The sequence below is a fragment of the Saccostrea echinata genome, unplaced genomic scaffold (genome assembly GCF_033153115.1).
Source record: "Saccostrea echinata isolate AGI-Se365-2 ecotype Australia unplaced genomic scaffold, CSIRO_AGI_Sech_v1 ptg000062l, whole genome shotgun sequence".
NCBI lineage: Eukaryota > Metazoa > Mollusca > Bivalvia > Ostreida > Ostreidae > Saccostrea > Saccostrea echinata.
In genome coordinates this window covers 3,911,128-3,929,068 of record NW_026889811.1, presented here as the reverse complement: position 1 = coordinate 3,929,068, position 17,941 = coordinate 3,911,128, and the positions used below count along the sequence as shown (strand labels likewise).

The 17,941-nt window shown below is 35.0% G+C and overlaps 1 protein-coding gene across 2 annotated transcripts; it reads right to left on the bottom strand.

Annotated features, from left to right (window-relative positions):
* Positions 1-3,767: 3,767 nt before the first annotated feature.
* LOC133175514 (rab5 GDP/GTP exchange factor-like) lies at positions 3,768-17,908 on the bottom strand. 2 transcript variants are annotated; one of them, XM_061310632.1, is made up of 7 exons: positions 17,836-17,908; positions 15,887-16,080; positions 11,518-11,636; positions 6,312-6,572; positions 5,505-5,729; positions 4,950-5,206; positions 3,768-4,763 (listed from the first exon to the last, which is right to left on the bottom strand). In XM_061310632.1, exons 2-7 carry the CDS (start codon positions 16,066-16,068, stop codon positions 4,284-4,286), a joined length of 1,524 nt encoding a protein of 507 aa, XP_061166616.1. In that variant the 5' UTR covers positions 16,069-16,080; positions 17,836-17,908; the 3' UTR covers positions 3,768-4,283. The 2 variants fall into 2 exon arrangements, with proteins under 2 accessions (XP_061166616.1, XP_061166617.1); XM_061310633.1 differs by lacking the exons at positions 11,518-11,636; positions 15,887-16,080; positions 17,836-17,908 and adding an exon at positions 10,222-10,372.
* Between the last annotated feature and the right edge of the window lie 33 nt (positions 17,909-17,941).

Below are 17,941 nucleotides of genomic sequence, written 5' to 3'. Positions count from 1 at the left end.
CTAAAAAACAACTACGATCGTTCCTTGGGTTAATAGGATTCTATCGTAAGTTTGTTCCAAACTTTGCATGCATTGCATTGCCATTAACTGATTTGACTAGGAAAGGGTGCCCAACCAAACTTGTGTGGGAACAAGAATAGATATGGGTTACCCCATATCCAAGATATTCGACTTTTAATTTATTCGAATTTTCATTGTGCTCAGATGATTTCTAATAAAAAAAAACAAGTATTTACTGACAAAACATCAGAGATACTCAAGCTGTAGAAAGTCATAATAAAAGTGCCATAAATATCCTAAAACGACAAAATATTTAGGCTACTGAGTTTCAACATCTTTTGTTGAATAAAATATGCATGTACTAGGAAACAAACTGCATGTTCATATATAACGTTAGATGTAGATGCATGTAGTGACTATCACAAAGTCGCTAAAAATAGTTTTAATTTCACATAGAACATAGACTAAATATAATTAATAGTATAATTTTAAAAATGTATTTAACACCTCACTCATTTTCAGGAATATTTAAACCAAATAGCATGTTACAGGCCTGTAGCAACGTTTTCAAAGTGAAGGGGGGGGGGGGGGGGGGCTCCGAAAAAAATCCCGCGTACTATATGGGCCTGTGCTACATGTGTACCATCTAACTTTCCAATGATATAATCTTCTGTAAAAAAAAAAAAATTCAAATCAAGTTCAAGCCGTTATGGATTATCAAAGATAGCCTTTTTTTTTTTAAATAGCAAAACTTTAGATCTATCAAGGATAGATTTTAATTTATTTTTTAATTTTGTGCTATTAAATTACTATCACCCATAGTATAGGCAGATGTTAAAGATGGTCAACATGTCACCTTTTAGAATGAATGAACTTGTAATCAATGAACTTGTCCAGAGATGCATTGACGGTCGTTGTTAAACGCAAAGGAAAGCGCGAGATCGGTTGCGGCTATGGAGCATCACTGAATATTCCTTCGTCATAGGATAGAATCCGACATTTAACACTTAATATAGATTTTGAATATACAGATGTTTTGAAGATACACTTAGTATATTTTCGTGTTTTTAAACTGAGTAGATCGATGACCTAGTCTCGTTTTAGATAACTCAGCCCCTCTAGCCCAATTTAGGGCTTGAGTAAAAAACCTGTACTTCTTATGAAACTGGTGTATAGTTCTAAACTTCTTCATTTCCGTAGCAAATACTGATACCCAGTCTACGTGATCTAAGCGTCTCTTAGCAAACGGTGCACACACCTGTGCTTGCAAGACCAAATAGCCTAGGTCTACACACGTGCGAAGATCCTTTCAGACGAGCTCGGAACATTACGTTGCTTTGCCGAGAGGTTACGATTGCAGGTGTTTAACCATAATAACCATTCCGTTATTCATTAAAAGAGAGAAAAAAACACACAGTTAATGATTAACATATCCATTCAAAAGAAATTATAAGGCAATGAACGAACAATAATAATGACAGTAATATAACTAGTGAAAAGATTTATCATTATCAATCGAAGTATGACCTATATATTTTCGGGAAAAAGACTGAGGAGGCAGCGAGCGTAGGAATATGAAAACTTTTTATTTGCTTTTCCGGGGAAAAGGTGATTTTCTTAAAATCTTTTTACGTTAATTTTGTTTTCTTTAACGTATTAAATATACATCATTATTCTTAACATTTGTTGTAATCTTGTATCTACTGATCATGAATGGAACTATTTTCGTCGGAGCAATTGTGTGAAGAGTACCTGACTTTAGTAATATATCTTGAATAGATAATATGCACTGATCGAATATATTAAAAATGTCATGAAATTGCATTTCAGTCTTTGAAGTCGTCACTAAGTCATTCTCCTATTCTGAAATTACCAAACATAAAGGAGCCTTTTATACTTCAGACTGATGCATCTGATAGAGGTTTGGGAGCTGTCTTGCTTCAGAGAGTAGAAGATCAAAAGTTACCAGTAGCATACGTGAGTAGGAAGTTGAAAGAGTGTGAAAGTGCGTACGCAACAGTAGAGAAAGAATGTTTGGCTATTGTTTGGGCCATTCAGAAATTTCAAAAGTATTTATACGGTCAAGAGTTTGTTCTAGAGACTGATCATAGTCCTCTTGTGTATCTAAACCAGTCAAAGGTCACCAATCCTAGATTGATGCGCTGGGCACTCAGTCTCCAGCCATATCGATTCAGAATCCAAGCCATTAAGGGAAAAGAGAATGTAGGGGCAGATTACCTGAGTCGTTTGTAAATTTATGTAAATAGTTTGTCATTTGTAAAGTTTCAGGTTTGTTTTCTCATTTTTAGATTTTTATGTGTTTTAAAGTACTGCGTACTTTTGGAAAATGGGAGGTAGTTGTCACATTAAAATCTACATGTTCCTATTCGAACACGCAAGCAATTTATATTTACCTGTGGGGAGTCTCCATTTTTCACCGGGTTTATGTTACCCTGTTTTATACCTCAAATCACCGGACCTTTAAAATATTTGTAAGCCCGTGCTTCAGTTTGGACACGGCAGTCCTGGGAGAAGGACGTTTTCAAAATTTCTCAAGATCTGTTTGATTTATCTTATACACATGGCAGACCACTGAGGGTTTTACTTGTTTAGAATTTAGTTGTATGGTCCTGCTTCTCTGAGGTAAGCCTTATTTGTGTTTGTTTTTAATATTTTATAAAGTTGTAAACATCTCAAAACACCCAGATACGGAATTTCTAAAATATGCAACTTTAAGCTATTCTATTTGATATTTTTAAGTTCTGTTATTTATAGTTACTCGAAAATGTTTGAGTCTTAATTGTACGGTGGATTGTTTGTGTCTTTATTTGTCGGTTCTACGTTCTGTAATAACTATTGTATAGCAAAGCATTTATTGCGTTGTACATATTGTACTCACGGAGTAAGTTGTATGTCTATATTATTCTGTGTATGATATTTTAACAGGTCTCATTCCTGTATAGTAGTGTAGAGATGGCGGCCGGTACCAGTCACATCTCATAGTCTTGAACGCAAGACGGACGTGTAACCTCCTCGGCACTGGAGAGGGGGAAGTGTAAACCTTTCTCGGCACTGGAGAGGGGTGTCTGAGCCTCATTAGCGGCAAGAGACTGTAGTGTAGCCTAAACACCGTGTGGAACAAAACCATAGACGTAGTAGACATTTTAGGGACACGGACGACCACACACCAAACCAGTTTATTATGTTGTAGAATATTATTTTGTTAATTAAAATGTAAAGTTAATATGTAGAAAAGATTTTCTGTTATTTATTTAGGGGAGTTTGGATCACTATTCTCTACGCAAGGTCATTATTTGACAGTTACTTTGTGGCAAGTTTGGTAAAAATTGGCCCAGTGGTTCTTGAAAATGTGAAAAGTTTACAGACAGACGGACAGATAGACAGACGGACAGACGGACGCCGGCAAAATGTGATCAGAAAAGCTCACTTGAGCCTTCGGCTCAGGTGAGCTAAAAATGGGGAAAAAACTCAGTATAATGAAGAAAAATAGTCCAACTATGATGAAAAAACCAAGTGCATATCTTTAAATGGTGAATAAGGAGAGTAAAAAATGTCTGACAAAGCCATGCAAATAGTCTCCAAGTCCAGACAAAATCAGACAGACAAACAGGTGGACAGCTGGACAGACAGACAGACATGCTAATACCAATATCCTCCAAACTCTGCTTGCAGGGGTAGAGTGAGAAATTTCTATGCAAGAAATTGCTTGTTGCAACTTTTTGTTGTTGCAATAAACACAAGAAATATAATTTAGTCAATTTATTCTTTTAAAAAATAACAATAAAACAGACACTGAATTGTACACTCGAACATACATACACATATCAGGCTAAATTCCTACTGCACTCTTACCAACAAAACTTGTTCTTGATTTCTACCTTCTTGTATGCTTCATTGAAAATAAATAAGTAGAAAATTCTTCCAAAAAATATACACAGTTTATAAACTAATATAATTTAAAGCACTAACCCTTGCAATTTCCTACATCTACTTAAGGGAGATGAACATTTGGAGTTGCTTTCTCACTGAGTATCCGTCTTTGTAGTGTGATGTTTTGAGTATGATTCCTCAGATCTAAATGCATGCCTTTAGTCCACTTAAGGCTTTATAATACACTAATGTTACAAAACTTAATGTTTCTTTCAATTTCAAACACATGCTCTCAATCACAAATTCATCTTCTCTAACCACACACACACACACATTACAAAATCTCTTGCTTTGCTTACATCACAGAAATTTACAAATCTGAATGATTGTAATTAAGTGAGTAAGTCTGTCGGAGTGTTGTCCCCTGCCACCATGTCTGCTGATTGACTCTCTCCACTGGTTCCCAGCCCTACCACCGCTGAAGCTTTTGTTGGCATCAAGGGCTCTGGAAGAAGAGGAGTAGGAAGATTTGTGATATTTTCGGTGTCTGCATCAATGTCAATTTTCATTTTCTGGGGTTTAATGGTCCATGGATTTCTCTTAAGAACACTTTCAACCTCCTGTTTAAAGCTGTCCTGAAATTCCCTCATTTCCTGTTGGAGTTGCAGTGTGTCCGCCATGACCTTTTCTTGTCGCTGTCGGAGATCTGACAGCGTTCGCAGGTTCTCCCACATAATACGGAGACCCTCACATGTATTGTCCTGTCCATTTTGGGGAGGAATGGCTTCCCCGGACATATATCTATCATACTCTTGTTGTGTCAGATTTAATGACTCTGCATTAATACTCTCGATGAAAGACACAGCACAACACTGTTCAAAAGATTGAATATTTCACAGCTTCAGCAGTTTGAAAAAGAATTTCTACATGTTTCTAAAAGAAGCTTAAAATGTCAAACTAAGACCAGATCTTCTTTCTCCTGACTTTTTCATATAATCAGTTGTAAAATTTACAATTTATTATACACTAACATAGGGCTTACAGCAATGAAGACTTACCAGGTTAGTGAAATAATACCCTGCCTCTCCGCTCATTAGCCTACTTGGATTGGCAAACCTCGTGATATACTGTATATTGGACTGGAGTAATGGGGGGTTCGCCTTCAACACAATGAATATCAGGGCTGGGAGGAAATCATCTGCATTAGCTGGGCCTGTTTTTGAATGGCGCAAGATTTCAAAGATGTTCTTACAACATCGAGTGACACAATCCAGCTTGTCAGGAGGTGACTTCTTTGAGTTCATCTCAATTATTTCTGTAATACAAAGCCCAAATTGATGATATAAATACACATTACAAGTGAAGAATTAATACTGATATCCAACTGTGGTTTTTAATTTACAAAGCATAACATTGCAATTTTGTTGTTATAAAACATGAATTGTGTTTGCATGGAAAGTAAAAGTTCATACCCCTCATGAACTTTTCAGTTTGAAATATATTACTTGTATATTTTTAATGATTAACCTTTGAACTCTCGATTTTTTTTCCCAATCATTGGGATTTGTTCCTCACATAAATGAAGATTACATTTCCCTCTAACATCTGACTACCTGTGATCGCCCTGTCCACTAACTGTCGGACCTCCTCTTCATTATCATTAATGGGCGTGTCCAGCTGCTGAGCTGTCACCCAATGTAAACCTCGGATTCTGTCCTGAATCTTCAGATCTTTCTGTTCGTCCTCGTTACTCTGACAAAATACCATAGAGTAGACTCGTACCATCACATACTTCTCAATGTAGTCAAGAAGCTTCTCCGTCATCTCGGGACTCTGACCTGTAAAAATGTCAAGTCACAATAAATGTTCAAGTCAGATCTGTGTCAAGTCACAATAAATATTCAAGTCAGATTTGTGTCAAGTCACAATAAATGTTCAAGTCAGATCTGTGTCAAGTCACAATTATCATTCGAGTCAGATCTGTGTCAACTCACAATTATCATTCAAGTCAGATCTTTGTCAACTCACAATTATCATTCAAGTCAGACCTGTGTCAACTCACAATTATCATTCAAGTCAGATCTGTGTCATGTCACAATAAACGTTCAAGTCAGATCTGTGTCAAGTCGCAATAAACTTCATAAAAAGTATTTTTCTGTGTATAAAGTGTAAAAATAAAACAGGAGTTTAGCAGAATGGAGATTTAACTCAGCATTCACTAAATTTAAGCAAGGAAAATGCAGTTTCCATGTGGAATAATTGTCCCTGTTTAGTCATAAAAGTTTTATGTGCATATACTAGTACTCTCTTAATCCCAGGCATTATTTCTGGTACATACAGGCTACTTGTTCATAATACTTCACACTCAGAACTCACTTGGTATATATACATGCTCACCCCTACTGTCCCCCATCTCTTACCTTTGTAAGTACTATGCATATTCATCCTGTCAGACATATTTTGGTAGAAATCCTGAACCATCTCTGACAGTTCCTCCACGGGTGCATCTGTGTTCTGGGTGAGTTTATCCACAATGGCTTTTGTGTTCTTTGATACGTCTACTGCCACATTTTTACGGATGGACTTGAGATAATCTGCAAACTCAGTCCCGAGTTGTTGCGTTTCCAAGCTCACTCGCTTGATTTCTTTACGTGGACCTGTGCTCTCCTGTAGAGGTGAATCTGGAAAAACAATAAATAGGTTATACAACTGGAAGGATAAATGAAGTGAATTAAGAGTACACATATTTGTCTAAATACATATTTTCTTGAATTAATCTGGCCCAAAAATCATGAAACATCTTATGCCCTAAGTCAAAATCTGTATGTTGTGCTGGAATGATGCAGAAGACAAACTGTCCAAAATTCAATATTGCATCACCAAAGTGCAGTTATCTTACTTGACTCAAGTCTAAGTCTTCTTACTTGACTCAAGTCTAAGTCTTCTTACTTAAGTCTAAGTCTCTTTATCTGACTTAAATCTGTTTTATAATCATAAAGCTAGGTTTTTGAATCAGTACATGTATCTGTGATTAAATCTTCAAGCAAAAGCTCTGAAGTAAAGCACACATCTCCTTTCATATTATGTGTAATTCATGTGTAATGCAACTTCAATATTTTCATATTTATATCAACAGGTTTATATTGCAGGTAAAAATTACTTTGATGCATTATTATCATAAAACAAAAAAAAACTATTATTGATAATTGTAATAAATGCACTTACATGCTTATGGTATGTTATTTCTTGTATTCATAATGTACTTATTCATTTCAATTAATGTACGTCACAAAGATTAGGCCTAGAGCTAATACAATGTCATTAATAAACACTACTTAATCTCTTACACAGATGGGAAGCCCTAATCAAACTCAAGAGAATCTAAATAGGATTATACAAGTCACTATCTGATTATATTTCCTTTTAGATGAAATTAATTGCTTTGTAAATTGTAATAGAATATATATTTTTAATGACATATATTGTTTCATTATGTGCACTGTATATTTCTGAACAGTAGACATTAAAAATTGTCACACATTCCAGTTCTATACTTGGCATTTTATCATCAGCATATTTAACTGTGTCACACCAAAGGTATATTATGTAACTACATGTTGTTGTTTGTTTTTCATATAACAAGAGGCCCAAGGGCCTTAATGGTCACCTGAGTGTAATACAACAATTTAGAGGATCCATAGAGTATAAATGAACTGCCTCTGATATACCCAGGTGCAGAGAAGATTTTTAAAGCTTTAATGCATTTTCACTATATAATAAATAGAGCCCCGCCCTAATATCAGAACCTCTGATCCAGGGGTCATTAAATTCACAATTTTGGAAGAGGCATCCTTGCTTATCATAACTATGTATTTGTTTAAATAATACCCAGGAGAAGAGAAGAAGATTTTTAAAGAAATAATGCACTTTCACTATATGATCTATATAGCCCCGCCCTAGCACCAGAACCCCTGACCCTGGGGTCATGAATTTCACAATTTCGGTAGAGTCACCCTTGCTTTTCATAGCTATGTATTTAATTTGTTTAAATAATACTCAGGAGTAGAGAAGAAGATTTTCAAAGAAATAATGCACTTTCATTATATGATCTATATAGCCCCGCCCTAGCACCAGAACCCCTGACCCTAGGGCCATGAATTTCACAATTTGGTAGAGTCACTCTTGCTTATCATAACTATGTATTTAATTTGTTTCAATAATACCCAGGAGTAGAAAAGAAGATTTTCAAAGAAATAATGCACTTTCACTATATGATCTATATAGCCCCGCCCTAACACCAGAACCCCTGACCCTGGGGCTATGAATTTCACAATTTTGGTTGAGTCACTCTTGCTTATCATAACTATGTATTTAATTTGTTTAAATAATACCCAGGAGTAGAGAATAAGATTTTCAAAGAAATAATACACTTTCATTATATGACCTATATAGTCCCACCCTAGCACCAGAACCCCTAACCCTGGGGTCATGAATTTCACAATTTTGGTAGAGTCTCCCTTGCTTATCATAACTATGTATTCAATTTCTTTCAAAAATACCCAGGAGTACAGAAGAAGATTTTTAAAGAAATAATGCACTTTCACTATATGATCTATATAGCCCCGCCCTAGCACCAGATCCCCTGACCCTGGGGCCATGAATTTCACAATTTTGGTAGAGTCACCCTTGCTTATCATAACTATGTATTCAATTTCTTTCAATAATACCCAGGAGTAGAGAAGACGATTTTCAAAGAAATAATGCACTTTCACTATATGATCTATATAGCCCCGCCCTAGCACCAGAACCCCTGACCCTGGAGCCATGAATTTCACAATTTGGTAGAGTCACTCTTGCTTATAATAACTATGTATTCAATTTGTTTCAATAATACCCAGGAGTAGAGAAGAAGATTTTCAAAGAAATAATGCACTTTCACTATATGATCTATATAGCCCCGCCCTAGCACCAGAACCCCTGACCCTGGAGCCATGAATTTCACAATTTTGGTACAGGGTTCAATGTTTATTACAATCATGCCAACAGTTTGACTGCTTGATGTCCAGGAGTAAAGAAGAAGATTTTTAAAGATTGCATTAATTTTGATGGTTTTGACCCCACCCCTCAGGCCCCAGGGGGGCAGGGGCCACAAATTTCACAATTTTTGTTCCCCTTCACCCATAGATGCTATATGCCAAAATTGGTTGAAATTGGTTTGCTGGTTCCAGAGAAGAAGCTGAAAATGTTCAAAAGTTTACGAACGACGACGGACGAAAAGAGATAGCAATAGGTCACCTGAGTGACTCAGGTGACCTAAAAATGTAACTCTGACATGAAAATCATGTATACAATGTTAAAAACTGTTCCAAATGTTTGGCATTTACAAGATCTCCATCTGCTGGCTAGGGTACAGGTATCATTGTATCCTAAACTATTGTCTGTAATCATGGTAATTGTATATTAGTAAACAACGATATTTTTTTTTGTTTCATTTAATTGCTTCAAACTTCATGACGTGAATATTTAACAAAACTTTTTAGAACATTGAGCTGAACCTAACTGTGGAGTACTTGTAATCTAGCTGTTGGTCGAGTCATTAGTATGTACATGGAGAAATTACTGAAGTGTGTTATCATGTACCTTACACAAGAGATCACAGTCCACCTATTTCAGGTGTTATAAGTCCTTTATCAGTCTTTTGTAGGGAGGTCCAGTACTAACCAGTTCATACCAGACAGGTTAAGAAGGCAGGTAGATATAAGTATATATCTAAATACAGATCACAGGAGATAACACAGTGCCCCAGTTAATACAAGCATACCAAGCACATCCTGACACATTGCCCTAAATATCCTTTACTACAATACAATGATGTATATAATCCTAGCCTTAGGTAGTCATACCTCAATTATCTCTCCTACAGGAAGATAATGGCTGCTTACATCACAAAATGACAACCTTATACATTTAATGTTGTAAAAACCTAATAGGAAGTTGTAAACATAATATAAATGTGTCATAATGTGGTCTTAAAGAGTCACATATTTTGTGAACATAAATTTTCTTTTGTCTTATCATTTGAGAAAGTATTGTTATTACCTTCCATAATACACAAAACTATGTTGCTGTACTTTTGAGAAATATAACTTTAAAAAGTACAAGAACAATCTATAGATTAAGCAAAAAAATCAAAATTATCAAATTATTAAAAAGAACAAATATTGTGCATTTCTTTAGAAAAATATGAATTTTAACCAATCAATTTCTTTGCAATGCAATAACTAGAAAAATAGCTTCACTGTTAATAATAATGTTATTTGAACAACTTACCCCTGTAACAGAATTTCCCATTGATAGTTTTCACATCAATTACTACAAATTCATCATCATATTCATCATGTAACCTCAACACAAAGTTCTCTTTCATTTTCACATTGAGTTTCGAAAAAACATTTTCCAAAGACATAGCTGTTCATTTGCACTTTTATGCTTTACACCTGAAACTCTTTACTCTCTTAAATTGAAAGTACACCTTGTATGCTCTATGGACTGCACTGGACAAAAAGAACCAAGAAATGCCTTAACAAAGAAAATGATTTTTCAAATTTTCCACATTAGCAGTATAATTATGTTGTGGATTCCTAGCCAACCAATGACAAACTGTGATGATGCAATCACTAATAGCTTGGGCAGGTGACATTAATCTCTAGGCATGTGCTAGGTCATGTGACTTTGTTTGTAAACAAAGAGTTGTTGCTCAACCTGCTCAGCTAGAGACCATAATTAACCTGCAATCTGTCACCATTCTGATTGAATGATTTAATTATCAAATCAAGTGTCAATAAAATAATCAATAACATGCATGTCAGATCTAAAAATATATTATTTTGGTGATTTCTAAACTGATAATTAAAAAGCCACAAGGTACTTCTGCAACCAAAGCTAATTTTCTATCTACAATAAAAAAAAAAAACAATTTACAAAAATCAATAAAAACTCCATTTAAATAAATATCTTCACCTGTGTAACTTAAGTATGATCTTATCATAATTATGTATATATTTAAACTACCATCACAGCAACTTACTACAATATGGAAATATTTTCCTTTTTTACCATTGATAATTACTACTTAATAATTAAACCCTTGCACAACCTTTAAATGTAAATTATTTCAGTAGACAAATTCTGTAGATATACTATCATCAGACATTTTACACTGTTGTACCTGTTTATAACTTTTATGACAATTTTTTTCACAGCAAAATATATAACTTAATTAATTAAATGAAAATTGGTGTAAATAATTTCCATTTAAGGAATATGTCTTGTGCAAAAATGGCCACTAAAGGTATATAAGCATGTACCAGAATACACATTTAATAGTTATATACTTGATGATTTATATTGGACTTTGTATTACCTTTGGTAGGTGTCTTTGTATTACCTTTGGTAGGTGTCTTGATGACTATTATTGGACTTTGCATTATCTTTTGTAGGTGTCTTTATGATTTATATTGGACTTTGTATTACCTTTGGTAGGTGTCTTTGTATTACCTTTGATACGTGTCTTCCTGAATATAGACTTGACTGGATGATTACATTTGGTAGATATCTTTGTATTACCTTTGGTAGCTGTCTTCCTGAATATCGACTTGACTGTATGTGATCTCTTGTTGAACTGAAGTGACTTTTTCTCTGTAAATTTGGAGAACAATGGAGTAGAGGTCTCCTCTGTCTCTGGCCTGTCAACAACAAGGTATATACTGAAGAACACAAATCATCAGGAAAAAAATAAGTCCGTTTTCCCTTAATAACTTTCCTAATGAACACGTAAAATGTTTCAACAATATACTTCCAAGTTTTACTTTCTGTTCATCTAAGAAGATGAAACAGAATTATTAAACAAGAAAATATCTATATGCTACACAGATCGATAATAACAATATAGGAGCATTAACATCTCCCTGACCTAAGTCTAGCACCTGCTTCTCCGGGGGATATGATGATGTAACAAAAGTCTCATCAACAGTGTCAAGTATTCAATAACCTACATACTACAGGGCATCATACTACAGGGAATGATTCTGTCATCAATATTGGCTATTATTATAACCCTAATTCATTAAACATTCATGTTATTACAGAAAGAGAGAATACTTCTTTTCTCTTGTTGAGCATAACATCACTTGATTCCTTTCAGATGACCAATGAAATCCATACAGAGTTATATACATGACTACAACCACCCACCCCACCGTCCACAAAAAAAATCTTGGATAGATACATCAATAGATGACATTTTTTACATCATAAAATCCAAAATCCTTAAATCCATGTACATACAGTTAAAAGTGTTTGTTATATCAAAACATCAATATTGAGATAAAAGATATTACTATTTTTTATTATTCAGAACTTGAAAATAATGAATGATGAAGCAATCTTTGCTGTCCTTAGTGACTGGCTATAACAACACTTGGTACAATTAGATGTGTCGATAATGCCATGAATGCCCCCACAAGCAGCCAAAATATTTAGTTTTAAATTTGTATTCAAACATGAACCATATTTTCTGGTAAAATACCAGCATATACAATTTCAACCTCATACATACATCCCTACAAAAGTTACAGAGTGGAGACTGAAAATTTCTTCTTATTTTTTCTAAGTTCAAGAGAAACAACTCTGTCAAAAATCATCGTACCATGACCAAATTCGAACTTGACCTGTATTTTCTGGTAATATTCCTGCATATGCAATTTCAACCTTATACATACATCCCTACAAACATTAGAGAGAGGAAACTGAAAATTTCTTATTTTTCCCTAATTTCACGAGGGATAACTCTCTCAAAAATCATCGGACCATTACCAAATTCGAACTTGACCTGTATTTTCTGGTAGTATACCTGCATATGCAATTTCAACCTTATATATACATCCCTACAAAAGTTAGAAAGTGGAAACTGAAAATTTCTTATTTTTTCCTAAGTTCAAGAGGGATAACTCTGTCAAAAATTATTGGACCATGACCAAATTCGAACTTGACCTGTGTATTCCTATGATATATCCACATGTCAAATTTGAGTTGACAGAATAACGAAACAGGGTAACACTATGTGCCCCAGCCATTTTATGGCGGCGGCATAAAAACCTGCTATTAATGTAATAAGATCATGATATACCAGGACATACACTAACCAAAAAAAGGACACAGAAGATGTGTATCTAGCTATATTGGCGGAGTAAACAGAAGAATCAAGAGACTAATACAGGCATGTGTACCTGATAAAACCATGGTTTACTAGTATCTGCTATGTGTCACTCAAAGGTACAAAACTAATATCTATATTACGAATCTTATGATAATGAACAATCAGAAAATCTGGCTGGAAAGAGTAAGAAGTACCCTCTCCATACTAGATATCAAGGTATACATAAACAAATAGCAGTCTGAGTAGACACCTGTGACCTACACCTTGTTAACCCTGTGAACATTTAACCCAGCCCATGAGTCACAGTGTGTAACATCTGTCTTCCTTCATCAGCCTCTGTTACAAATCTTAATATTGATCTAATCATCTGAATGTGTGAAGTTGGTCTACTTGACTCACTATTCACCAAATCTAATAATAAGGCTGACTGGTCTGACATTGTTACAATATGCCTATAAATCTTAAATTTATTAGTATGAGTGATGTGTTCAGTTATATATGTGATCATTCTGGGTGTGACTGACACTTTAAAATAGTGCACTATAACTTTAGGGAATGCAGCTCAAGTGAAAAAAGTTGCAATGCATAAGTCCAGCTGCAGAATTAAAGCCACAGGGGTTTTTTTTTTGTGTTTTGTTTTTTTAATTTCTAGGATGCTGACCCTAATTTCTGGGGAATTAGAAAAAAAAAATTCAAATTTCTAATATTTTTTTTATTCTGCCAATTCTACTCAATACTCCAAAACAAATACATTTTAAAATCTTATGAATGTAAAATTGTGGAATTCAAACTTATTGGTCTGGGTTTCATAATCACTTCATTTTGTGAAATTAATATATTTATTAAATAAAGTATATTTATAGTTTGTAAATTTTAAACAAGCCATGTAATCATTGTAAACTCAGATACTGATATCATTCTCATAGATGAGAAAGATGGTACAGCATCACAAAAACAAGCTGCCCATCGGCCTCATTGCTCACCTGAGAACTTCGGCAAGGAAAAGCAGAAATCAGTTCAGTATTGAAAAGTTAAAATATAAAAGTGGGGGCAGGGGGCATGATTTGAACACTCTTGAATCTACACTACCTAAGGATGCTTCTAAATCAATATGACTAATCATGGCTTTTCTGTTCTTGAAAAGAAGAGTTTTAATGATTTTTCCTATATACTCCTACGTATAACTTTAATATCCAATTGTGACCTCTCCCTACCCCCTGGGGTAGGGAGAGACCTTTGGCTAAGGTGAGCCAGTTGCAATAATACATATAGTAAAGCTATTTGGGTGTTTAATGGCTCTATGTACTCTATCTTTCTACCCCAATCTTTCAACACACATCTGATTTTTTGTGAAAAAAATTCCTAACAAAAATTAACTTAGGTAAAAGTTGTCACTCTTGTTTATCCTCTAAATGAACTTTAAACATGAAAAAAAAAAAAACCATTGTTAGAGAAATTTTGTTTTTAACCATCAAGTATAAAAATCATCTCTAGGTGTTAACGAATGACTGAGGGTGAAAATAACAAGGAGTGCTGAAGAAGTGATGTTAAATGGCTTTGTGGTGTCAACGTCTTCGTGTCTCTAGAAACAATCCCTTTACTCACGAAATCATAAAGTATATTATAATGCAGTATGTAATAAAAATACAATATTGTTACTCCTTAGATTAAGTTCAATGTTCTTCTACACAATTAATACAGTTATATTCATAACCTAGCTGTATGAGGTCAATGTACTATGTGAAAGCAATGCCAAGTATTATTTCATTTGCACTAAATACAATAATATTTTAATCTCTTCACAATAAAGCTAGAAAATACTGTACATAAGTTTCAAGTGTAGCACGACTATAAGAGGTTGAATATCTGTTCTCCTTTTGTAGTCTGAATGGAAACATTTAATACTTCGTTGTATTTGAAGTACAGTCAAACCTCGTTATCTCGAACTCGATGGGACCAAGAAAAAACTTTGAGATATCTGAGGATTTGAGATATCGAGGGTAAAATACTTTAAGAATAAGTGGTTGGGACTTCAAAATCACTTGACATATCCATGGTATTCGAGATATCGGTGTTCGAGATACCAAAGTTCAACTGTATCTTTAATAGGTGCATAATTATATGTTAAGATAAATCATAATCAATAATCTCAAGTCATTCAATGAAACAATTAACTATTGCCCTTTTAAATATATATAAAATCATCTCTGCTTCAAAGTGTATGTCTAAAACTTGTATATAAGTTTGTATATTATTGTTACATTCTCACCTGGATTTCTAATTATGCTGATCCTGGGCCTTACCTCACCTAACCTGTTACCCCCCCCCCAACCCCCACCAACCACCATCACCATACACATACAAAAAAATACACCACTTTTCCCCAGTTTCCGTCCGGTTTTTCTGACATTTAGCCTGGGCCTGCTCCTCCTATCCCTCACCCACTGCTTACTTTTTTGATTTTACTTAGTTTTCTTGGGCCTGCTTTTTCCGACATTTATTACTACAACTGTGTTCTCAGTTAGTTCTCTGATTATCATTTTAAGCCGGAGTCTACCTGATAACCCCCCTCCCCCAGAACTTCTCTCACCACTGCTAAATGTTGTGTCCTCGCCTAGATTTATGTTCATTATGTCATGCCTGGTCTACCTGGTAGCACCAATCCCCCAGAATTCCTCTCATGACTGCTAATTTCTGTGTCCTCACCTAGTTTTCTGTTCATCATGTTGTGCCTGGGTCTACCTGATAATGCCCTCTCCCCCCCAGAATTCCCCTCACCTAGTTTTCTGTTCATCATGTTGGGCCTGGGCCTGCTTTGCTGCCTGGTAAACCTCTCTGTAACATTTAGAACAGAATCCCTGCCATGCTGGATTACCATAGAAACCACAACCATTTTTACAGAGCAAGTCTGACTCATCAACATGGAATGTCTTCTTAGCGGATTTCTTGCTGATATTCATAATTGTGGTGTGCTATAGAAAAAATATAATCCTTTATAATAATCAAAACATGGCAATATTATAAATAACATGTTCTAAAACTTCCAATTCTATTTGAGAAATATGAAGTTTTGCTTGAATAACTCTTCCTTACTTGAATTGCAAACCTTTTCAACATCTTATCATGATTATCACTAACTTAATCATAGCACATTTAAAATAAACCAATGACAAAAGGTTACAATTCATGTCAGTGTAGTATCATCAAATGTAACGCATTAAAGATGTATCTTGCAACACTTGTCATGTTCTAGCTGCAGATCTGTAGCTCGCTGGTCTGAAAAAATTGGGATGCACAATTAGAGAGCTACAGTGCCATCTGTAATGGGAGAGGAGAAAAATGCAGCAGACCAGACTGATTCAAACCTGAGCCCCCTGAATCTCCAGTCAGGTGCTCTACCAACTGAGCTATCTGGCAATCGGTGATTGAACCCGTCTGACCGCCAAATATTCCTCCCTCTTTAAAAGTCTTCGGCCCCATGACACCAACCCAGGCTCTTCCCTGGCAGGTATTTCACCTGTCACTTCCAGGGCATGGCATGGCACCAAATGTAATGGGAGAGGAGACTACCAACTGAGCTCTCTGGCCATCTTCGATCTAACTCATCTGACCACCACAAACCCATTTAAAAAGTGTATGTTTATTGGGCACAAAAAGTGCAATGTATCTCAATATATTTCTTCAAACTAGTATATCTAAACTGGCATCTCAAATTATTACTAACCCTGTGTTCAAACATATTTTGTTACTATTTCCACAACAAAACATTCCCCAATAATAGCCTCTTCAGTCTGAAATTTCAGGCCAATGAAAATTTTGCCAATTTATACTGCCATTTTGTGTGGCAAGACAATTTGGTCCAATGCACTTCATGCATAACTTGTATAAACAGTTTTGGTGTGGAAGTAATAAAGAAAATATATTTGGAATATTTTGAGATGGCAGCTTAAATATACAGAGGAATAAATCGAGAAACAGTTTGCTTTTTGTGCACCAAAAATATACCCTTTTTTAATGGGTGGCACTGTAGCTCCCTAGTCGTCCATCCCAATTTTTTTTTTTTACCATCAAGCTACAGACGTGTAGCTAGTAATGTTCATAGTGGTTGTAAACACTAAAATAGACCAGTTTACGGTATTTTCGTGCATTCACCTACCTTCAAATAGACATTAATACTGTCAAAAAGAGATTAAACCAGAATTGTAAGACATGATTGAACATTCTGTATGTCACCCTATTCTATACTCCATCAAAAGTAACCATAGCTTTCTAGCTATTTTCATTCACTTTATTCGACATCCAGTTTTAAATCTGTTTTTATATGTAGATTTTTCTCTGCTTTATATGTTTTCCCACTTATAACTGGCCTTTCAAAATCTGCAGGTACCTGCATGGTACCTTTACCCACCTAAAATGATGATTGTATCGTTTCCAATCCTTTTGAAAGCTTTGAACAGTACTTATATGAGCATTTATTATTATATTTATTATATATTATATTATATATTTTATTATATTATCTCTCTTATCAGCAACTAGTAAACTGCAGTCTGTGTAAATACTGACAATTAGCTCACTACGACAATAGGCTAGTCTTTCAGGATGCCTGATGCAAAACAACAAAAGGGCAGACGGAAGTTCCAATATTTTGGCTAAACTCAAGCATCAAACATTAATTCTTATCAAAATATCAAAGTACATATAAACGAAAGTAAAACCTCACTTACGCCAGCCAGCTATCGTGTCATTGTCAATCAATAGAAGTCATGTGATTATTAGTTATGCCTCTGGCTGCCTCGTCAACTGTACTTCCAGTGTCAAGGTCAGAAAGGT